We start from the raw sequence: 27,837 nt of genomic DNA, 5'->3' as shown, positions 1-27,837 counted from the left end.
TAATTGCAGAACGTAAACTTCCTCTGGCCACCTGTCATATTTCTCTAACATATATTAAGTTGCAGGTCCAGTCCAGTCCTTGTTGTATTTAAGTCTGCTCCATTCAATTGTGTGTTGTTGTTTCCTTTTATATACCCTACAGACATTTCCCAGGGAACATTGCATTGTTTTGCAGGGATTAAAATTCACTGAAGATTATATCTGCTCCAGCACTGCAGAACAATGCAGGGGGATGTGGGAGTCTCCCCGTCACGGACCAGTATGATGGCTGCCCACCCATTCTGATCAGAGCCCGTGGCCTGCCATGAGCCCAATTATGGGCTGATCCATAAGAAAAATTCTGAGTCTCATATGTAAAACCATGTAACTGCCTGCCCCTTGCACTCCAACATGTGCGTGTTTTTCACTTTGGAGGTGCCTGTTACAGCAGTGGGCAGTAGAAACGGTCAGTCTGCCAAGAGGAAGAACGATCCTATGGATATTTTCTAACCATCCACACTACCCCGTCTTTATGTTGATACCTTATTTATTAGGCCCCAGAGAAAACCACTCTATCATCCCAGTTTAATTTCATATTGTGCAATAAGATATGCTTCTCTCAGTACTTTTCTTTAAACCGTCTCTGGAAAACTTTCTGAGTCAGCAGAGAGAAACGCAGGCTCGCAGAGCAGCAAGCTTTTCCACAGCAGCAGAGCGAGCTGGGAAACGTAGCACGCAGGATCTGATCTGTGAATGGGCCCCAGTGCAATCCAGGGTAACAATGTGGCTCATCGATGAAAACCTTCATTGTCTCTGCTCTCGGTCTCAGAGGAGTCGCTGCACAAAGGGGGTTTTGTCACAGCGGCCAACCTCTCATCTTTGTCGGAAGTACAAACGAGTCAAAATTTACTGCTTAAAGGTGATACACGTGGGAGGGTTTACAGCACAGATAAGATTTTTCTCTGTTTTGATCTTGTGAGATTTTTTTTATCAGAGAAAAACGATTGTTTTTTGTTTCTGCCTGTGATGTTAGGAGGTTTTCAGAGATCAACACCGCAGCACAAAGCAGACTGCCTGCATCTGACTGTCATGTTGATGATGAACTGCATTGTTTAAATGCTCTATTATGCATCACAGTGAAAACCTACACTTGTGGCTTGTAAATCACAAAAGGCAAAGTGAAAGAGTTGCAGCCTGCATACAGACAAAACAGAACCCACAGGCTTTTTCCAGCAATATTCATTATGTTTTCTTCACAACCGTCGAAAGAACATTTGAAGGTTTATTTTTCTATTTGTTTATTTTGTATGGTTTGGACTTTGTATGTTATAAGTCAATGACTGTGGCTGTTCAAAATGTATCTAAGATATCTAAGTATTGAAACACAAAGGAAGAAAAACCAAAGTGTGGCCAAAGATTTGCTCAGCTTTACACCATAATCTAAGAAAAAACATCTGCTGACCAAAAAAATCTCGGTCCTGTTAGTGTAATTCAGTGGTATAGCACAACATTGTGCAGCAGATTGAGTTTGTCAAGCAAGGAAAGTAGTAAACACAACACTGACAAATTATCACCTTTCAGGTTGCTCATTTACACATGCAGTGGAGTTTGAGCAACAGGCCTAAAGGTTCAATATTCAGTCTCTTTCAGCTCTGTTTTTGGTCTCCACCAGCTGCTGAGGGAAATCTTTTGCTCTTCACTGCTGCATGCTCCATTATGTTCACCAGATATTTGCTAACTGCTTCTGTCTGCTGTTCTGTGCTGGGAAGGTTAGTGCACAGTGAATTTCTGGAGCTTTTATGCAGTAAAATGATGACAATGAGAGAGGTGAGAGTGCAGCAGGTGGCAAAATGTTGAGCTGAGGGACACACTAATGTCTGTGGAGTAAAAACTCATGAATTGCTACTAAATGGACAATAGAGGAAATATAGAGGATTAGATCTATAGAGGATTTTGATCTAAATAAAACAAAATCAAAAACAAAAACTCATCTTCTCAAGGGAAAACTATGACTGCTTATGACTGAAACAGCAAATTAAAATTTTTTGCATGGTACTCGCAACCACTGTCTCAGCCACAGGTGACTGGTGCCCTGAAGCCTCACACGCTTCACACCGAGATGAGGGCCAGCGAGACCTCAGGCCATGTGACAACATTTTTGTTGTAACTGCTCCGCACTCTCCCACCCTCTGCAGCATTTCATTATTTCCAAACCCATGAGCTCAAACAATTTGTCTGTTCAGCTCAGTCAGCTGTGGCCTTTGATGTGAGCTCCCCGGTGCTGCGTTCGTGTTCATTAGCTAACAATCAGTGTTTTTGGAGGAGGAGGAGGAGGAGGAGGAGGAGGGGGAGGGTCGGAGCCCACTTCTCTCTTTTCGCCAATTAATAAATCATGAAAGGAAACAAAAGAAAACAACACTGGCAAGAAGTAGAAGACAGGAATTTTTACGAGAATACTTTCTAAAGGTTAAAGTTTGATGCTGGAACCCATCTCGACTTTAACTCCTTTGGGTGGGGTCTTAAAGAATGTTTTAAGAAGGGGCCCGCTGCTGTTTTACAAGGTAACAAAACTAAACACATTTGCTGATGGATTCATTAAGTGTGAAAAAATGGCCCTAGCAGCCATCTGCCAAAAACTTTAAGAAAGGGGGGGAAAAAACAGTGGTAACCCAAGCCCACCAACACAGCGTTATTTACCCACACTGCCTGCACAAACATGCAGATGGTAGCAGTGATGGATTAGGCTGAGGTTATCCCAGTCAGGCAGCACCATGATAATAGAGTGAGTGCTTTCAGGCCAGGGCAACATGGACGTTGAAGTGATGAAAGTGAAGTCCAAGAAGGGAGATTTCTGTCTAACATGCCACAGAGGATTAAGTATCTGGTTTCTCCTCCAGTTTTTAATCTGGACCAGAGGGGGCGATTGTCACTTTGCTAAACAACACATACTGATAGCGTTAGCGTCACCTCCAAAGCCAGGTCAACGCTGGGGATTAAACACAGGCACTTAGAGTGGGAGGGCTCACATTGGGGATGCCATTGTAAATTCCTTTGTTAAAGTTCTGAGGTCATAATTTCACACTGTGATAAGTTCACAGCATTGAAGGAGACACACCTTTACTCTCTGAGGACTGATGGGTGACAGGAGGGGAGTTGTGGGTGGTCAGCGACTGGCCCAGTCCATGCAGGTGTGACAAAATAAAACCCACAGTGGCCTCACTCGCTTTACTCTGTGAACCAGTGATGAAGAGGGTGCTGAGTTAGACAGGATGGAGAGCTGTGTGAAATGGGTCAGTTAGTTACTATCACAGGTGTGGACAGTGGAAGAGCCTGAAGGTGACAGAGACAGATGGACATTGGCTTAAAAGACACAGGAAAGAAACAAGAAACATCTTTACCTCATGTGATGGAGAAAAATCTATCTATCAAAAACTGTTATTTTCATCATCATTCCCTTGACTTTATTCTCTGATCAACTGATTAAACATTTAATCTATATATCATAAGTTTCCAGGTCTCATGGTGGCATATTCAGTTTGCTGATTGTGTCTGTGCAACAGTCCAAAGCCCAAAGATATTCAAATCAAAATGACATAAAAGAGAAAAGCAGCAAATCACCATATTTAAGAGGCACATTGCTGACAGAAAGAAACTTAATTCACGTCATAAAAACTGCTTTATATTAGTTGAAATGAGGAGTGTGCTGCCTAATGGTTCACACATATTGCATGTTAACAAATGCTCTGCTACATGTCAAACCAATGGCAAATGATTAAAGGTAATTGAAAAAATAATCTAAATTAGAGTAATATCCACGCACATCCTGTAGCCTTAATCGGCACATGGAATTTGCTCACAAGATACGACTGGAATCTACAGTTATACCTGAGTTAATAGTCGGCAATGTCAGCACCTGAAAATGATTGACTCATTCTTGGAAGATTTTGGGTCACACTATTTTTCTCAGCAGATATAAAGGAAACAGCGTGATAATCTATGAAATTTAAAACTTAGCTCCAGAAGAGCTAAGCAAAACTCACAATAATCATCAAAATGTAGTGAAATGTAGCATGTTTTTAGCTCTAGTAGCTCTAGATGGAAATGTTGAATCTAAATATACTATACTATACTATACTAACACAGTACTCATCATCATCAAAAAAAAAAAAAAAAGCTCTTGCAAGTTTAAGAATTTAATGAAAAACCCTCCTCTCTGAAAGCAGAATCCCAGCACACGTTTGAGTGCAACAATGATGGACTTTTATTGCAAACAAAGGAAAAAAATACAATCTATCGCACTTTCACCTCTGATTCCTGTGAGACATCAATCATTCAAAGAACAACATACAAAATAATTGGTCAGAAACTCTCCAGAACAAATACAAAACACAGTGAGAACAGCTTCGCCCTCTATGTTATCATGAGACAAGAGCTTCTGCAACGCTTGTAAGATAAACTAATACTCTGTGAAAATTACAGACCTCATACAAAAAAAACCTTTTTTTTCAATAATAATAATAATAATAATGAACAAAAAACAGCCAGCATATTTACAGGACAATAATATTTTCTATGAATCTGGCTTGCCTAAATTCCCAGTGAACTTTAATTTTCTCAGTAACCAAATTGTTACAAGTGTCCTCTCAAAGTGTATAAGGCATGACAATCAACCTTTTGTCTCCCGTGATATTTTGTTAACAGCAAATCTTAAATATCAAGATGGAAGACATAATTAATGGACCAGTCGGTCAGTCCTCCTCTTTAACATTAATATCCTTTATATTAACGCTTTCAGTAAGTGTCGTTTTTCAAAGCTTCTGTGCATTGCTCAGCCCGTCTAAGGCACAAACTATTCAGTAGGGAATCCAGAACAAACTGTACATAAACGCGTAAATCAAACAGCTAATCCTACTCTAACCTATCAGCATTATGTACATGTATAGAAACATTAGTTATGAGAAATAACGAACGTAGTCGGCAGCGAATAACTTAATTTACATGCAACCAGTTGGTGAGCCACCAAAGCTGAACTTTACAAAAACATTCATCAGTTCATTCTGCTTTTGTAAAATCATTTTTTAGAGATGAAGCAGGAAAAAAAAAAAAAAACGTTTTTGGAGCAGAGACAGCAGTTTACCAGATAAACAAGCTGACAGCAATGAATCAGCCATTTTAAAAAAAAAAGGCATGCAGACGACTATGCTATAAATCAGTTAGTTCAAGCACTTTCAGTTACCAAGTGCGATGAGAAAAAAAAAAAAGAGTTAATTAAAAAGCTCACGGTCTGAGGTGAGGACTGCTTTTTGAGTGCGGTCTGCAGTGGCAGATGTGTGGCGGCTGGGTGCGTGCGCACGACGATTAGAGCGACAGCCAGATTAAAGCAGTTTATTCTCAGACATCTAAACCTTCCACCAAAGCCCTGGCATGGGAAAGTCGGGGTGGAGAAGGACTGAAAAAGAAAAAGGGAGAAAATGTACACCCATGATCTATAAAACCCCAATAAGAAAAAAAGCAGACCTCAAAATCTAGCCAAACCCCCCCATCCTGATCGGACTGTAATGCACGTATCTGGTTCCTTCTTCTAGTAACAAACACCCTGATTGACTAAATGGGGATCTTTCCAAAAAGGGTAAGTTTTCCCTTTCATGTGAGGCTCTGCAGAGGCCACTTTGATCCATGCATTATTCCTGAGAAAACAATGAAAAACAGGGAAGCACTCGGTGGAAAAGTGTAAGGTCAAATGAAGCAGTGAGAGATGAGATCACTGATGAGGTCAGCTCTTTTGTTTCAACTTAATATCACTGGGTTTGTTGTTTGTAGGAAACATACATAAATATATATATATATATATATATATATATATATATATATATATATCTCCCTTGGAGAGCCAGTACACTGACGACTCTAACTTAGTTGGCTCTTAAACCAATTTTTTTTTTTTAACCCACGGATTAAATTTCTAGTTTCCATGATCACTGTAGATCCTCAGAGGAGCTGCCGAGGAGCCAAACCCCAACATTACAGCCTGTTCTGTGATCAGTAATGATGTCAGCCGCTCACAGTGTTTCCAACTCCTCTGTGAGGTATTCGCCCAATCACACTTCAAACACATACAAACTAAAGCTGATGGGTTGCTTTATTGATGCTCCCCCCTTTTTATTTTCTCTAAGCTCTCTGACCTCTTTTTCAACAAGTATTTTGCTTATTTACCATCACGACTCTCTAACTGTGGAGTGTCGAGCGGGAGCAGTGAAACTGTTGGTGGTTTATGGAGCCACATAACGTCAGACGATGACAGCTGTGATAGTCACATCTGGTATTTATTACACATTGCTTTGAACCCACGTTTTAAAATAAAAACTATAATGACCAATTGGTGTTAGTCTTGCAGACAGAAATCAGAGGATGCAGAAGAGGGAAAATGGAAAAAACAGCCATGCAGCCTGTTATCATGGCAAAGTGGAGAAGGCAAAGGCTCAGTTGGCTTCCTTTGATGTGTACTGACAACTGTAATAAGAGAGTTGTGCTTTTTCACTTTTTCAGTGACTGAATTAACACATTTCCATAACGATAAGCGTGTATTTTAAATTGTAAAATCAAACCCAGTTTCTGATACTATCGACGGTCAGCATATTGTCTGCAATGTATTCGTGTTCAGTAATTATCTTTACACCTCTTCAGTTTCTCTTGGAAGTAGCAGAGTCTGTATTTCTCACAACCATTCATCAAAAATGTGTCTACAAAACAAGTCAACAGCCATTTTCGCATTTTTTCTCAGCAGATCATTTTTTGTTTTCAAAGAGCAAGTAATGAAACAAGAAGGATCAGCTGCAACGAACTATTAGATCAAGAGTAGAAATTATTACTGACCGACTTCTTTATTAGTCAGCTTGTTTGGTTGCACCAGTTGCTCTTCTTGTATTTCCGACAAAGTTGCTGTAGTATTTAACCACACTTGCTGTTACTGCAAATCAACCAGGACTGAAGTCATAAGCATAACAACTTTAGGAACAGAAATAAGCTGAAGTGAAGCAAAAAGTAAGAGTGCTTCCACAGGGACTGACCTTTTTTTCGTTTTTTCTCTGTTGTCATCTTAACTGTCAGCTAACAGGCTTTCCATTTTATGAATAATTTAGAAGATATTTAAAGTTTGCACAAGCCACTAAAGAACTTAACCGGAGGGTTATATGGGGCAGCGTTTTTTCTTCCTTTTCTTTTTTAGTAACATACATCAGTCAGTTTGCTTTTCCGCACAGAATAATACCAGTGCAATTCTCCCTTTTACATTGTGGAACTGACAAGCTTTCCCTTTCATGTGATGACACATTTTGCTTTTATAAAACTCATGCAATACAATTTGCTTTAAATACTGATTGCAGCCATGACAAACATTTCACGTGTATGTAAACACTGTAAGCGATCGAGAGACCATTTTGAAAATGCCACAGAAGTTGTGAGGTTTTATGGGAGCAGAGCTCAGTCAGTCAGGGATATAAATACTTGACTTACCAGGGTCTGAACACCTGACCTGTGACCTGCGTTAAAGACAGGTGCAAACACAAACAAGCACAATACAAAACCTCATTCACATCAGTTGAAACTCCGCTGTATGCCAAAGCCTCTCAAGCCTACACTGATAGTGTCACTAAGGCGTTCCAGCTCATTTGCAGCTTCTTGAAACACTACAAAAAAGTGTAATACAATCCACATACATGTCCTTAAGGTTAAGTGGTTACAATCAAGGCAGAGCAGTATTGTTCAAAGAGCTCATTTTGAAACTGAGCTGAGAAATTGTATTCATCCTCAAACTGAAATGACACAACCCTTAGTGATATTTCTATCTGTCACTTGTTAAATTATCCTCAGTCAGTCATTTGTCTGTTTCTCTTGTTCTTTCGATCCTTTCCTCAAACGTACCACTCCCTGCGTGAGATCACAGATCCGTCCAAGTGGGACACGTAGTCGCTCTCTGTACCGTTATCATAACAGTCCTCCGGTAGGTAGGGGGAGCCGTTGTTCACAATGGGACTATGCACAGGAGGCCCGCAGGGGTGAATGTTTTGGGTGTTGTAGTGATCTGGGTAGTAGTTTCCTTCCTTCAGGACCCTGTGGGCATCCCCCCTGTCGGCCCAGTCATCCCTGTCATTGCGTTCTGGGGTGTAGTCGGGGTAAATGATGTCTCCTCCCATTTTGGGTTTCAGATCCTGGCTGCCCTTGCTCGTCTTGTCCCCATAGACCTCCTGCAGCTCGTGTGGCTGCAGCACGTCAAGCTGGGACTCCTTCTGCATGTCGGACGGTCCCAGGTACTGTTTGGTGTAGTAGTCTCCTCTGAAGGTCCGGCGCTGTCGCATGAAGCAAGCCCCACCGAGGATCAGCAAGAGTATCAGGAATAAAACTCCACCCACAGCACCACCAACTATAGTACCCAGGCTGCTATCAGGTAAGGAGGCCAGTGTCGGGGAGGAGAACGGGGATTTCTTCTGGTCCGCAGCAGTGCCAGTTCCAGAGGTGTCGTGGGGAAGGGAAGCAGTGGTGCTGGGGGCGGCCGTGGTGGGGGGTGGATCTGTAGAGTGAACATGTGATGACAAGATTTAAACAGAGAGGAAGGACGGCAGATGGAGTGAAGAGTCATAAAAATAAAGAGGAGAAAGTCCACACTTTATGTCCTGTAACGACTGACGAAGCAAGTGTGAATGGTTTTTAGATTAATTTATACCAACACTGTGCAGTGATGGAGCAAAGACATGCCTCTCCTGAGACTAAAGACTCTAAGCTCTAAAGCTGTGCTGCAGAGAAAAGGGGGGGTGAGAGGGGCAGGAAGAGGTTAAGTGCTACATTTCATTGTGTATGTGCAGGAAAGAAAGACAGAGAGGGATTGGAAGACAGAGGACATGCAATCGTGAGCATCTGAGTGAACGTGATTGGCTCTCCCCCCCTTTCCTTTTCCCTTCTAAACCCTGCTGTGGGGAAGTCATGTGAGAAGATGAAGCGCTGTGTAATCGATGTGAGGCTCCTGCATCTGATTTGTCCTCCGATGGCTGGCGTTTGTGATAGGAGCCACAGTCAGAGAGAAAAGGGCTGTGCGGATCTCAAGGTCAGGATAAGTGTATCTATTTTGACCTCCAGCCTCTGGGGCTAAGGGCAGCCTGATACCACAAGTCAGTCTCTGCACAGACTCATCAAAGGCCTGCCTACAAAGAAATATGACTCGCACTAACACAACACTGCAAGTCCAGGTTTTAGGCACTAGTTATCAAAACTAAATTCCCCATAGGGCTATTAGGATTTCCACAATTTGTCTAAAGGCATAAAAATCTTATTAACTGCAATTATACATCATGTGTGAGCCTGAAAATATGTGACAAAGTAAAAGCATGAGAGAGGGTAATGGAGACAGATCAAGGTCAGTGAACTGATATATAGGCAATCGTCTCCTTTGTCATCAATCCCAGCCAGCAGCGCGGCATTTTGACCTCATGTAGGTGATGAGCATCTGCAGTCGTGTAGCTGATCATCTAAGTGACGAGCAGCCAAAAACCACAAGGCTGCACACGCAGCTGGGAATGTCAAACAGCTACACCAGGGAGCCATGGAGGGGGAGGGAATATAGCTGAGCTCAACCTGGCTATCTCCACAGGGGAGGGAAGCGAGAGGCCGCAAGTCCAAGTCTTAATATTTGACAAGAGAAGCAAGATAATTGCTCAGTGCAAGTCCGTCCTGGACAGGATGTCAGCTGTGCTTTCGTTTGGAGCAGCAATCCAAACCAGGCCTGTACACAGATGGAGCCTGACAGCCTTTTTGGGGCTTCTCCAGCTCTTTCCTACTGAACGGTGAGAAACGAAAGGGACTGTGTGTGTGTGTGTGTGTGTGTGTGTGTTAGCCGAGTACATGTCCAAAAGCAGCAGTTGCTTTGTTTGGAAAAGGATTAAAAGGAGCAGAGGAGAAATGAAAATAAAAAGAGATGCAGAGTTCTCAGGATCCACGCCCTGACTTTACGATAATGGACTCGAGTAAAAAACCATGGACAGACAGAGGAAGCAGACGGGAGTCGTTTAGTACGCTGTGAGTTTTCTGACAAGGATTTATGTCAATGAATCAGCGGCATTTAACAAATCCAAATGTAGGGAAATCTCTTTCAGTGAACAGGGGGAAGTCCCCTCTTGGGCTATTAGTCTTAATCTGTAAAGTGTTGAGTAAATAATTTGAACACATTTCATACAGACCAGCTTTAAGAGCACAATATATTGTTGAATAACAAACATCGGGGAGTACAACCACATACTTCTGTATATTGCAAATCTGTGAACACAATTCATTATGTCCCGCTGCGAAACCTGACCTCAAACAAAACAAAGAAAAAGGTTACATGGGTGCACACTCTGCTGAACCAGCAGGGGTAAACACGCTCTTCCTTATCTGAGAAATCTAATGTTGCCGAAACCACAACAGTGGAAATGTTGGGTACTGGATACTCTTTATCTGCACTCCGTGCTCTTCTGTTGCCAGGAATGTGTGAAAGTGGATCTGCGCTGGGACATTTATATGGCGGCTTAGCTGTGCCAGAAGTGTTGAACTGAGGGCCGATCGTACTGAGGGGTTAATCTAACATCAAAAAAGGCTCAATGGATGTCAAAAGGCACAGTCTTCTTTTGGCCTCAGGTGTTAAAGGTTATTTACTTAAGTAAGCAGATGGTTAGCAAAAAACTGAGCGAACAACTAAAAACTTACCTTGTACCCAAAGGTTTACGTCGTGACTGCGGAGACCGATGTCGTTTATCACCTCACAGCGATATACACCAGAGTCATTGCGATCCAACGGGCGAGTGAACGCAAAGCTATTGTTTGAGATCTCAACACCCTCGGGCATCAGTCCATCCAACCTGTGCAAAAACAAAACGTTACATCAGTCTCACAGCATACAGTCCATCACACACAGAAGTTCATGTTATTTTATTACTCGTATAATTGAAGGCTCTATCCATGTCTTGCAGTGACGTCACAGTTCTGCTGGTTGTGTTGACTTGTAGGCCTGTTGCAACTATTATATGATCACATGGCTGCGATAATTTAAACTGACTCCACTATCATCAAGTCCAGGGGAAAAGCTCTCAACAAGAACACAAGGTTTCAACATCAGGGCAAAAAAAGAAAGGAGGGAAAAAAAGAGAAAATAAAGAGCTTGGCTGTCTAGACTTTACTGGTACTGTCAGCTCAAATGAGACCATATTTCTTGTTTTCAAAGCAAGATGATGACAAAGAGCTGCCAATAGTCCAGTGCTGTTTTGATGCATGAACCATTTGGAATCTTTTATTTATAGCAGGGAGTCCCAATGGGTGCAGCAGGGCATTTGACAGCTCCAGTATCCGGTCTCCAAAGTTATGCCAGAGGTAATTTATAGACTTACGCTTCTTCACTTTGCTGCTTAATCTAAGTTTGACACCAAGTTTAGATCTAACCCCCCCCCCAAACACAAATACAGAAGCAGCTACCAACAACACAGGACCAAAGAGTGAGTTCATTCATTCATTTAGTTTACAATGGAGACATAAAAGCAGACAGAAATGGTGCCAGTCTGCCAGCCTGATTCGATCGCAAGTCAGCCTTCATTTTCCTGGGGTATTTCGTACCCGTGGCAGACAAAATTGCATAATGAAAGCAAGGTTTACAGGGAACCAATCTAAATGCCGACAGTGCTGTTGTTCTATGGCCATTACATTGTGCAATCAACATTTACTTAATGACACGTTGAAGCAAAAAACTACTCTTTTGCCTGTTTAAGCAAAATTGTAAGTCAATTGTTGTCAAAATGCGTTGTTGCAGCCACCAAAGTGCTAAATGGCAGTGTTAAAACTCAGGCAAGTTTCATTATACCCCACATTTAACTGTGTGAGTGAGATCTTACTTGAACTTGTCCAGGATAAAAAGAACAATTTGAAAAAGAAATACAATACCAAGCAGCACCTGAGACCCTTACAAGGACGCAGCCCCTGAATTTGTTTGTAGCACTACCAAGTCCAGTATACAACAATTTCTCTAACTTCCCAAAACTGGCAAACCAACTTCTGGCTGTGATTTGGCAGACAGGGTAAGTAAACAGGATTTGAACTTCTTCTCTCAAGCACTTTATATTTCACTGCCTTTTCAGGGATTCAAACCAGTGAGACACTATGAATGTCTTTCAGAACAGACTGTCTGAAAATGTGCGCTGCTGTCCCCATACTTAAAAGATTATCGCATCCCGTCCTTCCCCATGACTTTGTAGTCCATCCTAGAGTGTGGCTGAACAGCAAGAATCACTTTTGCCATCCAACGTGGTCAGAACTAGTTATTTTCTAACATAATCCAACACGATTAACGACTGAAAGCTTGGAAAATGTATGACCATCTATTTCCAATGAGAACTTAGGGCTTCTTTCCTTCATTTCAAAAGTGTTTAGAGTTTTTTGAAGCCTACATTAAGCCATGATCAGAGAAACTGCATCTTAATGCACCTCTGCATTTGTTTTAACATTTAGCCATAGAGGTTGCTGCTTACTCTGATGAGAGTAAAATTCTGTTACAATTTTGCTACACCTAAACTTATGTGTAGAATAAAAATCCATACCAATGTAGCAGTTCCAAAAATCAAACCTTTTTTTTAAAAAAATAAAAAAAAAAATAAAAAAAATCCACAGTAATGCAGTTTTTGGAGATACTGACCTGATCCATGTGAAGTGATGGGCAGGTGGGTTGGCTTTGGCACCACAGGTGAACTTCACATTTTCTTGACCCACATGCCAATTTTTGTCAATTCCTATTACTGATACCACTGGTGCAACTGCAAAACAAAATAAAATAACAATATATTATTTATCGATTCTTTGACCAGCTAAAGCTGGCTGTGCTGACCAAAAAGTATTTTGTTTCTATATTAGAGGGTAAAAGTCTAGAACTCAATAATCAATCATTGTGAACCCAGCAGCCTGATGACAAATGAACTTTTCCAGAAGGAACAAAGTGTGCATTATAAGCACAGTAACAAGCAATGACAAAAACAAAGGCTGTGCAGGACTGTAGCAGAGTACTGCATCTGCTGGTGAACGAGAGCCAAGAGAACAAACAAATGACCCCGAGATGGTGGAAAGCTAGAAAATGACAGAATCACTCAGACAGTAGATGTACTGCAGCTAATAATAAACTCCACTGCCTCAAAAAAACAAAGGAAGGCAGGAGGACGCCTAAATGAAGCCCAGCACATGCCACTGTAATAAAACATGACAAACACCAACTTAGATATCCAATTTTTCATTTTAATTTCTCTGGAGGACAAATGAGGAACTCATTACAGCACACAGGAAGGTGCCTCAGCTGACCGCGTTCACTGACCCTTTTCACGCAGCTCAACGTTGAAATTGTGCTTCTTTTGCACTTAAAATCCCTTGCCTCTGCATTTGACATGATTTATTGAGCTGGAGAGCCTCTTTCTTCCGGTATTAACCTTGGTTTTTCCACGTCTCCATCCGCTGCCCCCTGCAGCCTTCTGCTACTCGTGTTGCTGCTGAGGCCTGATCAATATTTCATAAAATACCTTCATTAGCCTGCACTCACACAGTCCAAACAGACACTAACCCTTAGGAAGTATGCATCAATGATCATAACATTAAGATGACCATTTAAATGGCTACTTTATAGGCAAACAAGGAAAGGCAGTGAGCAGGCTAATCATAAATCAAGCTATCATGGGCTAATACTGAAAGGATATATTGTACCTGGCTATAATAATCATTACTGTTCTACATGTGCTGATCATGACTATACAACTTGGTAACTTTGAGAACCAAGATTTTCTGCTTTTCTAACACTGAAATTAAAAGCTCTTATGATAACAAATAAAAATTTATTGAGCAACATAACCTTACACAGTTAATTAAGCAGCCACAGTACTTAGCTCAGTACAAGGTGGCAAGCAAGCTGATCACAAACAATGTAGCGCAGTAGGTGAAAGATGGCGATAGGATGCTGCCATAAAACCACTCAGACCAACTTTGAAAATTGTGAGACTGCAGACATTTGATATTTTTGCTGCATTTTTGTGCATTTGTTGGGGACCATGGATTTAGTGAGCCATTTACTGCAGCAGGACGGCGTATGTGGGATTGACTTGAAGTACACTACAGCCCCAATGTTCATCATCACGCAGTGTGGTGATGTGCCTCATTGAGATGTTTTTGGACAATCCATGTGCAAAACACATGCAAAGTGCTCCTTCTTTAATTACTATTTTATTACATTGGGAAATGATTCTTTTGTAACTAAACATCTGCCCCCGTAACTGAAAAGCCAATTTGGGCTCGAAATGTTGAATTTTTCCTGATGTAAGTAGTGGAATCAATTCACTTTTTGTTCTGGTCTTTTCAATGAAAAAAGGAACATATAAGATTACCTGACTTTAATTTGTCAGTTGTAAGAAAAGACACAACAGGAATTAATTATGCTTCTGCACTTACACTGAACATTGAGTATGTAGGGTATGCGAAACTCTGTTTGCAGGGCTGGGTGGCGCACCACACAGGTGAGGGTCTTGCCCTGGGCGTAGCTCTGAGGTTGCCACATGTAGTGAACACGCACAGTGCTGGTGCCGTTGGGCTCATCCTGACTTTGCCTCTCACTTCTTCCATACAGCTCCGTCTCCCAGAAAACCTCAGCAGCAGGACGGCCACGCTCAGCTATGCAGGTGGCGACCAGTGACTCGTTCCCACCATCCAGCAGAGCTGTGGGGCCGGCGGACACATAGACCTTCGGCTCCACTGTGAAAAGAGAGCAAATAGGAGAGTCAGAGAAAAGGAGGGAGGAGTGGAAATGGCAGAGTGGAAAAAAGATCACAAAATGAATATTGATCTTTTTGTGTATGTATATGAATAAATAATGTCCATCATACAGTGCATGGACAGAAGGAAGTGCCCTTAGCATACTTAACTGCCAGATAGAGCAGACTGACTTCTTCCATTTCACATATATGCCTTAAAAATTGATGAACCATGCTATTCAACTATATGGAGGCATTTCAGTGGAGACATCTTTATTGTTGTGTGTCAAACATGGCGTGTTTGATCGAGGGTAATCTTTTGGTCCCACTGTATGGCTCTAGCAAAGCATAACAGTAGCTGAAGTATGGATATGACTTGAGGAAAAACATTAAAAGGTTAAATTTCTGCCAGTAGATATCACAGATATCACACTAGAGATTCAGCATCTCAGACCTATCAAACACAAGCATCACTCAATAACGTTGGGGGGGGGGGGGGGGGGGGGGAGTGCATCTCAAAAAACACACTTTCTGTTCCAGATACCAATTCTCCACTATATCTTTACTTAGCAAATGGCTGTTTGCTGTTTTTTTTAAATACCATATATTTAACCTTTAATTTGCAAAACCTAACACCACTGACAGTAAACACTGTGGTGTGTTTATATCTGACTCTGCTGTACTGGAAGATGAGGAGCTAAGTTACTGTACACTTCTCAGCACTGTAGAGCTGGGGTAACAGTATACCGGCTTCTGGAGAATAACCGGAGGTTTAAACGTAACAAGGATTTTCTCAACAGAGAGGCAAAACAGATCCACGTAAAAGGGACGTGGCCAGAGTAATGCAACCCTCTACCTATTGTGCAAAGCAGTAAAACAGCTTATATAATGCTGCACTGGCCTAAAAACACATATGGGGCCATGTTTATTAATCACAACCTGTCAGAAAAGACACTTAGAAAAGTTCACAAAAGAAGAGAAAGAAATACAAAACATGTTAAAGGAGGGGAAGAAGCAATTGAGGAACAGTGCAGTAAACTGGCTGCATAGGTTACACAAGGTTCTCCTGCAATGTACCACTGCTAGAAGTTCCCTGTCGTGTTCATTTCTTTGTCTTGCAGTGCAGCACCTCCTCCATCTCTGTCCCTCTTAAAACAACAACAGCTGTTCCACTTACTGCATTTGTGACAGTTTTAAAAGGCAGCACGTGTGGGGCACACATCAGCCTAATCCACAAGACAAGGCCATCACCTTCAAGACATCTGCCGTCGTACTCCTCCCTAGCCGAGCAGGAGGTCCAGCAACAAATTCAAATATCTACTGGCACCCCTCTTCTTCCAAAAATAAAACCTGGCGTCTCCTGTACTCAGTGCAGGGGCGGGGATGCTGTTCTCAGTCATCCACCTCACATTCTTCACTCACTTCTCTCTGCCCCTCCTTGCAGGCCTCTGACTATAAACAGTAGCAGCTCTATGTTAGGAGGCGAGCTGGCTGAAGCCTCAGAATAACTAAATCAGAGAGGTGTGTTAATTTGGAGCTGCCGTCAGGAAGGGAGGGGAACACTGTGGAATAGTGGAAATGCTTCAGTGGGAAAGGTAAAGATTTCCCCTCAGCAAACTGGCTGCATTGGCCCTTTCCCGCCCACATACCCATATGCACACTGAGCACTGACGTCAGGGTGGGAACCCCTAAAAAGCAGAGTGTGCTGCATTCATCTACAGCAGTTGTGAAATCAACGCCTTGTCATTTCTGTGAATGCTGTTATACAAAACTTTGAGTTAAGACAAAGATTAAATGCTGTCAAGGACCAAGATCAAGTTTAACAACCATAATTCTTTGTGCAAATGAAGCCGCCCATGGCAAGCAGGTTAGATCAGTAAAATTATCTGCAAGTAACCTGACGGCTAAGGTTGACCCAATTAGTGGCAGTTAAAAGAACAAGACGATGTAGGACATAGAGGAAGGTGTAAGTAAAATATAGCTTAATGACACACACTTCACAGAAACTGGTAAAAGTCCTGCATCAATTGAATAGACTGAAAGTAGAAAGGGAACATTCTTTACCGCAGAAAAAAGACTCTCTGAAACTTTAAAAATCCTTCCATGGGGGCAATTTCTCAATTTTATGACTCAGCAAAAAAAGTGGTATCTTTCTGACAACATGAATGAACAGACAACTTTAAACATAAAATAATACACTTCATGGCCAGAAGACAAAGATCAAATGTGAAGTGAAGCTTACAAAATTAAAGAATTATCTGCAGCAGTACTGCACATCAATAACATCTGTCTCGCTAAATTGATGTGTGTGAGTGTTTTGTTTTTAACAACGACAACTGCTGCTCATTAAATTTCCTATTCACCTGTCAGCACTTTCAAACAAAGGGTCATTCTAATTCGTTTTCTTTATGTGTCATATTTTCCTCTCTGGTTCCTTCCTGTTGCTGACCTGTGGGGACTTTTGGTTCACGTCCTGTATAGTGCAGTTTCTGTTTAACTGTTTCTCACTGCTTGGCTATTTTTCTACGAGAAGCTGCAGACACAGGGATGAAAAAAGATAGCGAGAAACTGGTAGGCCAAAACAAATATTGTGTGTTGAGTGTCTCCTGATACTGATTAAATACAAGCAGCGGCCTGTATCAGGAGTGTGAGTATTGAAATTAAATCAATGTCCAGTGCACCTGTTAATCATTATTATGCATGTCGTGACTTAGGCCTATTATTTATGGATTTAAGCCTTTTCATTGATTTACTTTAGTTCATTTGAAAGGAATGTAAATGAGGTCAAGTGCTCTCTCATAAGCCTCAAAGTATAAACATGAATCAAATCTGGGAACTTTGAGCTGAGTTGGAGCTGAATGAAACAAATTCAATGTGCACTGTGTAAACAGGCTCAGAATAAATATATTGTCCATATACTGATGTGCCGCGCATGATGCAGATGATGTGCTACAGCCTCCTTGGCCTTTCTCAGACCAGCCTTGTGAAAAAGGTTCAAGTCAACCCCAATCAAAGCAGAAACAAAGAGGCCACTCCTTATCACTGCCTTGAGAACTTGAGTCTGCAGACTTTAGGTCTCATTATTGTGAAACACTCTCTTAAAGAAGGATACACAGTGGCATAACCAAATTCCAACATGACATACATCACACTGTGAAAAACATACATTTCCTCCATAATTGCACTCTAATTAGCTCTGAATTGTAAAGTTGGCCCAAGCATGTATTTGAGTATGGGTGTGCATGTATGTGTTCACACGAGGCGTGCCTGAGAAGCTGCTCGGAGAAGACAGCAAGGTGCAGCTGAACTCTGTGAGGTCCCAGACACTGTGGCTGTCACAGCAGCACTCAATGTAACACTCATTAGTCATCAGAGTCTCCTTCACTCTCTGCAGGGAGACAAGAAACAACTGCCTACAGTGCAATCTACCATCAGCTCTGCCTGAGTGCAATGCAACCACCTATTTAGGGCTTTGAAACATACGCTGACCAAAGAGAAAGTTCAATGTTCATGTTCCACAGGGCGGAGGAGGAGGAGGAGGAGGAGGAGGGGGAAGGTGGGTACACTGTGTGGAATATGTACACAATACAAAAACCAAGCAAAGACAGCAATGAGAATCCCCTTAAAATTTTTGTCATATTCATGTAAGCAGCAATAAACAACCAGATCTATTCATCGTACTGATGTCTTTTATTGTATCTATGTTGCTTTTGTTGGGGTTTTCAAGATATCAAGAGAAGGCAAACAGCCTCAACATATTACCAAAAACAGATGAAACTGATAAGAAAGAAAATTACGGTAAAGCTACATGTGCACGCTGGTAAAGCATCTTATATATTTTTACAATGAAGCTTTAAGTTCGTCATCTGCTCCCTCAGTGCCTGTGAGAGCTTTATAAATACCAATTACTCAGCCTGATGTATGATTTCATAATTAGTGACAAAGGGTAAAGAGGGCAGAACTAACAACAATCTTCACTGCATCCACAAAAATGGCTGCACACTGCACTTTTAAGACCAGTGCTACAAATAAAACTTTTTCATGCAGCTTGGTTAAATGCAAGTGAATGTCATGAGAATCTCTCTGTATCATACCCTACAATTAGCTTGTTGTCGCATGCAACTAGTTGCATAACGTTGGGTCTGTTTTTCTTGCATTCTGTTTACATGGTTGCTACATGACGCGAATCTGGATATTTCACACTAATGTTATTATGAGTACTTTGTGTGGAGTATGTGCCTTTATGGAGAACATTATAGAGACTGACTGAAATTAATTTAAATGCGACGTAACAGTTTTTCACAGTGAGTGACACTGGGTTGAGCAAGATGAGTGGGACACGCCACAGCAGCTTCTACACAGCTGCAGCTTCCAGCTGCAGATTCCTATAGGGATTTAAGCTTTCGTGGCCTCTGTCCAGGCAATGACTTAAAAAGCTAGGTAGCTTCAGGGAGTTGTTTTCCCCCTCCAGCGAAAACACTTAGTGGTCACGTCAGCTTTGCTTAATCACAACCAACGATGTCTTGCTTTGAAAAGTGAGACTTAAGAACAACGCAAAGAAGCACTCAGTACAATGAAAAAGGGAAGTGACAGAGCTCTACTTTACCTAATACGTTAACATAAGTTGATGCTTGGGTGTTGCCCAGGGGAAATGTTGCCACTTTGCAGATGTAGGTCCCAATATCTGCAAAACTAGCTCCTCCAATGGTAATGGTAGCATCTCTTGCAGAGGGGGAAACAAACGAGATTCTTTTGGTGTACTCTGGAGAGATGGAGATCCCGAACTCGGGGTTGAATACTGCCAAGGTGATGGTGCCCGAAGGAAGACGACGTTCCCATGAGCTCTGTGTGAGACTGAGGTTGGCGTCCACCTCTATTCTGCAGCTCAACGTGATGTTCTTCCCCAGCACAGCATTCACTTTGTCATGAACAACCACCTGGTTACTGCTCGCACCTGCTAAGGGAAAAGGAGAGAGATAAGATTCTGATAAACAACAGCAACACATTACTGTTACGGCTTTAATTCAACAGCACAAATGCATTGCTCATGATGCTACCACTGCAATTAATTCAGAAATTACAGTTTTGTTCTCTGGTGTCCAGCAGTGGAAGAAATGTTGTCAGTTTCTCCATGTCCACTGCAATGGTTATAACATGACTGAAGATAATGTGCTACCACAAGTGGAGACTGGAATTCAAAATACAGCAGCTGGGATGCGGCAATCCAGGAAACTAGCGTGGAGAAACCTGCTGCTTTTCTAGAGTACTGAACACTGGGAAACACGATACCAGCAAATCTACATGGAAAAGTGCAGCTACCTGTACTGAGACTTAAGTCTCCACCACTCGTGTGAGATCACACAGAAATTGTTGCGACTCTTGTATGTGTGGTGCCACTGCCAGTGTGTCTCATCCACATATCAAAGCAGCAGTGAGAATCATTGACATTAAATTAGCTTCTTACAGGGTGTAGAACACTGTATCATGCATTCGTGTCCCTCACTTATCATCTAAAGTCCTAGTCTCATTAATAGCTATCAACAACATTTTTCCCTAAGTGGAAAATAAAAGACCAGCCTTCATCTGCATTACTCTGAGTGCTTTGCTTTGCCTCTTAATAAGCAACACACATTCACCACAGGACACTCAGACTGTCCCCCTTGCTAATTATCTGAGCACCTTTAAAGCAGGAAAGAAAAAAAAACTCTGGAAAGGGATGAAACAAAAAAAGCAATTTGATGGTTTTATCCCCTCTTTTTATGAGCCTCTTTATTTGACTTGAAGCCCACCACAGGTTTTGCTGAATGTTTTTTTTTTTAAACACAACACATAAACTCAATATTGAATATCAATGGCCATTTGAATGCTGTTATTCCTGAAAGTAAAGACACAATGAGTGAGTGTGACAACAAATGACTGGGTAGTCCAAACACACACTTAAACTCTGAGAAACCAAAACAAGAGAGTGTGATTCATTGTTCATGGTGTACAGGCTGCATGGACATTAAATGTACACGCCAAAAAAAAACAACCACCTCAGAAGGAATGAATGCAGTATCTTAAACTAACCAGAAATAAATCCTAAATTACAGATTATGGCTATAACCCCTGAATGGAAGAAAATCCATCCTTACTTCACTTTTTTTGTGAGCATAATCACACAAATGAGTCATTGATAGAAACATAGAGACAAGAGGCTTTACAAATTCAAAAGTGAATTTTAGATCCATATTAAACCTTGTGAAAATGTTTGTTTAAAAGATAAAATGCAAGAAGTTGATTTCATTCAAAATATTCAAACAGTATGTTTCAGTTCTTTTGACACGGTTGCAGTCAGAGTAAGCTATATTTGGGAGTCATAAATTTCCACTTTGTACGTAGTCTCGGATGTGTATGGAGTAAAGCTTATAAAAGTGGTCCACTGGCTGGTATTTTCAGACTCTGGCATGAATGTGAGCGGTAAGCCACAGCAATGCTATCTTGGTTTGTGAGGAATAAAGCCAAAGGAGGCTGAGGCTCCCCGTGCTCCATTACGTCCCCTGTAATTTTAGTGATTACACACATACAAACACACACACACACGTGCACGCAAGCACACACAGAGTTTCTCTTTTCCAAAATAAGGAATAAGAGTGTGACCATGTGTGTAAGAGGCAGGCATTTTGTTTGAATGGCTGCTGAGTCTTAAATCTATGCTGCATTGTGTTGTGTTATAATACTTTGACTTTCCTGTTTGTTTTTTTTCTATGCTGACCCACATTTACAAAATATTTTCCTTATGTTTCCTGCCTTACTGTGTAAACTAATCTGTTGCTGTTCTGCTCTGTATTTAGGCTTTTAACCTATTAACTTCAAGTATTTAACTCCAGCTTGCCTTATTTGTCATTTACTTGGAAAGGCACTTTGGAAAGTCACATTAAGTTACTATTCCATTTCTTCAAGATAATTAAGGGATTGAATTACATCTTTTCCCTACCTCTGAAGCAAGGTCTAGTGTAAAAAAAAAAAAACTGCTATAATGTACCTTGCAGTGCATGTGTTACACTGTGTTTGCACTGTGTCCACCACAGTCCTCTGGGCAAACTGGTCTGTTGAAGAATCAGGGTCAGAGCTGTGTGGGTTTTGCCTTCTCCACTTCCTGGTCATATGTGCTGTTTGTCACCACCATACTAGTGCAACTCAGCTGATTTTCTTAATAAAATTTTACATTTTACTGCCATGACAAAAGCTTAACAGTAAAATAAATATATACAACTGATACAAGAATATCAATGGCAAGCTGATAAAAATTCTTTTGCAGCACTGGTTATATGAATAGTAAACTAACATGCTTGGCATGTGTGACATTGTGTTGATGCATGCAGACACGTGTCTCAGACGAGGCTTCGCTTTAGCATGCTCTACATACTGCAGATACCTGACACGACCCTCCAACTGCTACCGTACGCAGTTTGTCTATATCAGTGTGTCAACTTTCAGGCCTGTCAAAGCACAGAAAGAAACTAGACTCCATCCATGCTATGTTGTTTGTTTTACAGTAAGCATTTGGGAGTAAGTAGGAAAGGAGGGAGAGAAAGGGGGGAAGTGCTTAAAGAGGACTCCACCCTTGCCATTAAAGGAGGAGAGACAGATGGCCTCTGCATGGGATACCTACAGTCAGGAGGAGAGTGGGGAAACTTGGCACTGCTAGCTGAGACCATGAAGAACACAACCAGGGCTCGCAAACTAGAGCACCGTGAAATATTGTCTAAAATACTGCAGGCAAATGTAATGCAAGCAGTGCGTTAAACAAAGCTGTCATGCTGTTTCATCAAGGAAATAAGCATACTATTACAGAGCAGAAACACAACCTAGGGCTGTCACTGGTTTCATTACTGGTTATCCATCTTATCCAGTAAACATATGTAAGGTTCAGAATTTTAAAAGGATAAGCAAACTATATTTTGGTAGGCATCTTTATGCCATGTCACTGTTTCAAAACTTTTTGACCCATTTAGTTAGGGTGACACCCCGCACCAAAGAATGGGAAGAACCATATCCTACAAAACCTAATTTGACTGAAGAGAAACAGGCTGCACTTTTGCCCCCTTTTCCCTGAGAAACCCAAGGAAAGAATGAACTCATAGGAAGGATATGCTTGCCCTTTGAAGAAATGCTTCATATTTGTTTCTCTCCCTCCTGACATCACTAATTGCGACAAGCTGCACAAAAGACGCAATGGTAAATCAAAACCTTCCTCTTTGCCTGGCAACCGGCTGAAACATTCCACGTCGACCATCTGATGAGCCAAAATCTCCACCTACTCAGACCTGACCCAGCTTCAGCCCTGACCTCCACAAAGGAGGCTGTCTCCTGGCTAAAGATCTTCGCAATGAAGCCTGCAGTGCATGTCAGATCTGTGTGAGACAAGAGGGATCTGAGGCCAGAAACATTTACAAGCAGCAACAAAATAGACAATATGTCATGCTCATGTAGGCAAACTCCCTGCATAGATTATCATGTCAAACAGCACTCATGAGGGACCGATCTGAAGACCTCACAGGAGAAGAATGCAGACATGAGATCTGTGCAGGAGAGAATGTGGTTTAAGACTAAAGCAAGAGGAAACTCTGAGTGTTCAGCTTTCAGAAACAAAAACAGCGAGAGGAGGATGAATAAGGACACAAAGCAAGAAATAGGACAGCTATGGAGAAGAAACAGGAAACGTACCGAAGAGGACTTCAGCAACAGTGTGAGGACATAAACAGCTGAGTCAATCATTTTCACAAACTCATAGTTGCACATGACAGGAAATTAATGTCTGACAGAGTGATACAGACCACCATGTTTGCTGATTAACCAGGTCAAAACTACAGATACAAACAAATGTACAGCATGCAGGAAAGTCGATTTGTGCAGTTTAGAGTGTCTGCTTTGGCAATCATTCAGTTTTTTCAAAATGTATCTGTATTTTTGTACTTCTGGCCATCATTTATGATGACATGCATCGTTCATATTCTCACTTAGCTAAATCATGTCATACTGGAATGCTGCAACATTGCTAAAACAAAGTCCAAAAGGGCGAAAACATGTGCAGTTAGATGATAAGACAGATTGTAAACCAGCACAAAAGCCATATCTTCTAACTTTATTTGGTGGTAGAACTGAAAGTCAGCACACCCATTATGTCAGTAATATTCATTGTTCAGGGAAACTGTGGAAATGCACTGCTACAGCACCAACAGTCAGTCACAGGCTGAAACAGGGAATTTGCCTTTGTTATGTCTCCCATTTAGGCTTGGTTAACCTTGCATTATCATTTGACACCTCAGGTTTGTTAGCCTGTTGAGCTACTTTTTAATAATGTTGCTGTGTTCCCAGCGCTCAACCATTACTTTAAGGAATACAATGTCATAACCAATCGGAAAATCTACAAAAATAAGATCCATGATTCCATGAATAATTAAATACACCAAAAATTTTGATGTGATTAAAAGAGGGAAGTTGTCAATTTTTTTCTGCTCCTTATTTGCAAACAAACAAACAAAAGTTTACAGCCTGGGCTGGTGGAAGGTGGGTTTGGCTTTCCCTGTCATTTCACTCTTCAAGGTGCTATTAAAACAACTAAAGACGCACCACACCTTGCATTCACTTTCCTCCCTGCTTCAATAATTTTCAACTGTGAGTAGAAGGTAGGCACAGGCTGAAGGGCAGCGCTTCATTACTGTTTAATGACCGCAGTAATTCATACTCTGTCCAGGCACTGAAGTCCTTCAGTCTAGCATAGGCCAATGGCAACATTAGCGGACTATTAAACTTCCATCTTATTCTCAAGGCCACATTTCAAAAATGTTCATTAATATGCATTTGAAAACTGCATTGGCAAATTCTGCCAACCTCACACAAAGCATCCAAATGAATTTATGAATTGGGTTTATTGTATGACTATTAGATATAGTCATAAAATAATTAATCAATAATGACTCAGTGTGATAAAGCCATTCACAGCTACTGTGCCTGGCCCAATCCAAGCCTTCGAAGAGCACAAGGAGGAAAAAATAACAAATGGAAAGAAGGGAAGAAACCAGCCTAAACTCAATCAAGCCATAGGTGTAGAACTGGTATAAAACTATGTAAAATAAAATGATAAAAATTTGCAATATTTGCGAATTTTCACATGGGAATTTTAATATTAAATCTTCCACAGGGGGCTGCATTTTCTCAGAGTCAGCTGTGCCTTTAAATACTGCAAACTCAAAGAAGTCAATAGGCAGCGTGGAGCCATTTGTTTGGTATTGTTTCTCTAAAGAGGTGACCAGGGGAGGGAAAAAAAAATTAGACAATGCCTACCACAGGCTGCCAGACTGCTGATTTATTTTTGTGGGGTCTATAACTCAGTCTCAATCAGTTAGGAGACAGGATAGGCTGAGTGGTGAATTGCCTGCATTATAGTGTCTTTATCGTAAGACATATTTGTGCAGTGTGAAGAAAACATTAGTACCAACACCAGCCTAACCTACCCCCTTCCTTCCTAGCATTGTATCCTGTGAGGGTGTAAGGCTTTTTCAGTGGGCTAATTCATGGTGGCAACAAACACAGGCTGACAGGCCTTTAAAAAGGGGGCGGGTGGGCCTCTTTCACATGTCACTGTCCTCTTCAAAACCTTTTTTCTCATTGCTCCCACCCTAGTATTGTGGACGTTTGTGCCCTTCTCATCCAGGTCACATTTGATTAAAGATCTATGCTTAAAAGATCAATAATGTTGACATACTAAGTGTTGGGATAGCTTACAAGAACTTATGCACGAACTTATGAAGGACAATGTCTGCCTATGTGTATCAAAGCAATACAAACACTCCTACAGCATCCTTGTTGTGTGGGCTTTGTTATTATTTGTTGTGGTGGTTTAAAGCATTTCAGTAAACACAGTGCTATGGATCCAGAGAACGGCAGCATATTATTTTTCCATGCACACAGAAAATGTTTTTTTAAAAAAAGTAACATTTTCAGTACAGTACAAACATCTGACTTTGCTGTGTGAATAAGTAACTTAATTTTGGAGATTTTCTTTGTAAGGGAAGAGGCTACAAAGGGAGTCTCTCTCAATTAGAACTCAAGTGTATGACATCCCTGACAAGTTGATGCCAAATGAGGTCTGAACTGACTGCACTCACTATCACTCCACTGTAGAGTGGAAAAATTGCGCTGGGGTCGAAATGCTGTTCTTATCAGGGTCTGCTAGCTTATTAAGTGTGGTCATACTGCTCCTGTCCTTTGTTTCAGATTACAGAGTGTCCATACAAAAAAAAAAAACTTTATCTTGTCTCAGAAGTTAACAGCCATGAATGAATCTTAAGACCTTAATGATATAAAGCAATTACCGTAGTCAGACATGCAGGCAAAGACAAATGGCGTGTCTGCACATCAGAACAATTGGTGTATTATGGTTGGTCTACTATCTGCTTAATTGATTTTAATAAATTATTCACAGCATCCACTGAAATCTAACATCAAGCCAAACAAGGACCGGGTGACGTGGAGGTCCAACCATCCATATTAACCTCAGCGATAATAAAACAATTGATAAAACTGTACATCAGACTCAAAAATGACATTTTCTCAACTTGTACTCACTGAAGTTGCTGCCATTGCTCCCGTCCCTCATATCCACCTCAGTGGCTGCTTCTGTACCTTCCCACATAAGATTTAAAGACCCCAAACTCCCAGTCACAAGCTTGCATCTCTTACCTCTAGGTCAGTACTACCCACGTGCACTTAGACACATAGTCTGTCGCCACATTTACATGTCACTGTCCCTCGAAAAATGCTGTAATTTCCTCATTAGACACTGGACTAAACAGAGCTCAAAGTTCATTTGTTTTGACAGAAAGAGATCAGGCCCTTGTTGGGTGGTGTTGGTGGGTGATGCTTGGCAGTGAAGAGCAAATGGGTTTTGCAGTAATAACAGACTCCAGTGCCCTTGACTGGGTCTAAATGGGCTACTGTACTTTCATTAGGTCAATCAAACATAATGGAGACATAGTTTCCCACATTCCACCCACCCCAAAGGACATAAGATTGTTTTTCTTTGAAATGATTCCCATGATTGTCCAATTTTAGATTTTTTTATGACGCCAGTTTCTACTATCAACTCTACGTTGCTTTTATTTCATAGGATGTCCGTGATTGTCATATGTGTGCTACATCTACTTCAAAAGTATTATCTTAGAAAAATACAGAACATGTCTTCCTGTAACAAAGAAGAATACCAGTGGCCAGTGAACAACACACTGCTATGGGCTAAAAGTATACTACTTAAAGTTAAAGAAATTGTAATTTGAACATATTAACAGCACTTTTTATTGATACAAGAAAGATAGTAAGGCTTTGTTTTAAATGCTGGATCTGCCCAGCATGCATCTCATCTTATTTATGTCCTCTAATGGTGCCTGGAAGTTATATGGGATTGTTGCTGTACTTAATACATCATTTTACCCAGCCCGTGCTTGAATAGCAAAAGAGGACAGAGGAAGCACTGTAAGCAATTATTTGTTATTTAAGCTGTAATTTTAAAAATTCAGTTGATATGTTGCTCACATAGCAAATATAATACCCATGGATTTGGGTCTATATCAATTACTAACATTAGAGTGTTATTAGGGAGCTTGTTATATGATAAAAAGTATTTTTTAAATTAGTCTGCATTAGTATTATGCCTGCCTGTTTATAAGTGTTTTCAATTTTGGTGTCCCAAATGTGGCCAAGTTTGGATGCAGCTCTCTCCATCAACACAGTCAGAACAAATGCACAGTACCGAAACACATCAAGGACGGAGGAAGTTGCTTTGGACATTCTTGAGCAATCAGCATCACTGCATAAGTCATCAATCACCACTTCACAACAGGAGGAGGAAGTAAATCAGTCTAACAAAAATCTGCCTCTGCAATGTGCGTATCCAGTGGTCAATAAAAACAGTAAGTAGTCTGGTCAGTGTGGCATTTCAGCAGCATTGTGCTGGTCAGAGGGAGTTCATTTTCCCGGCATACCAACTTTTTCCCAGCACATACTCTTAACCAGTTTCTGCAACAGA

The 27,837-nt window shown here is 41.2% G+C and overlaps 1 protein-coding gene across 3 annotated transcripts in view; it reads right to left on the bottom strand.

The window, feature by feature from the left end:
- Nucleotides 1-6,141: 6,141 nt before the first annotated feature.
- Nucleotides 6,142-27,837, bottom strand: part of nectin3a (nectin cell adhesion molecule 3a) — a 28,037-nt gene continuing 6,341 nt past the window's right edge. Inside the window, exons 2-6 of one of the 3 annotated variants that reach the window (XM_046389550.1) lie at nt 19,375-19,725; nt 14,470-14,769; nt 12,683-12,800; nt 10,711-10,862; nt 6,142-8,545 (exon numbers count right to left, since the gene is read on the bottom strand). In XM_046389550.1, coding sequence (XP_046245506.1) covers nt 7,890-8,545; nt 10,711-10,862; nt 12,683-12,800; nt 14,470-14,769; nt 19,375-19,725 — 1,577 coding nt within the window. In that variant the 3' untranslated portion in view covers nt 6,142-7,889. The remainder of the gene's footprint in view (nt 8,546-10,710; nt 10,863-12,682; nt 12,801-14,469; nt 14,770-19,374; nt 19,726-27,837) is intronic. The other 2 variants (XM_046389551.1, XM_046389552.1) reach the window with 2 other exon arrangements.

Source organism: Scatophagus argus, chromosome 5, assembly GCF_020382885.2.
Source record: "Scatophagus argus isolate fScaArg1 chromosome 5, fScaArg1.pri, whole genome shotgun sequence".
In the NCBI taxonomy this organism is placed as follows: Eukaryota; Metazoa; Chordata; class Actinopteri; family Scatophagidae; genus Scatophagus; species Scatophagus argus.
This window is presented reverse-complemented; position numbering and strand designations above follow the sequence as displayed.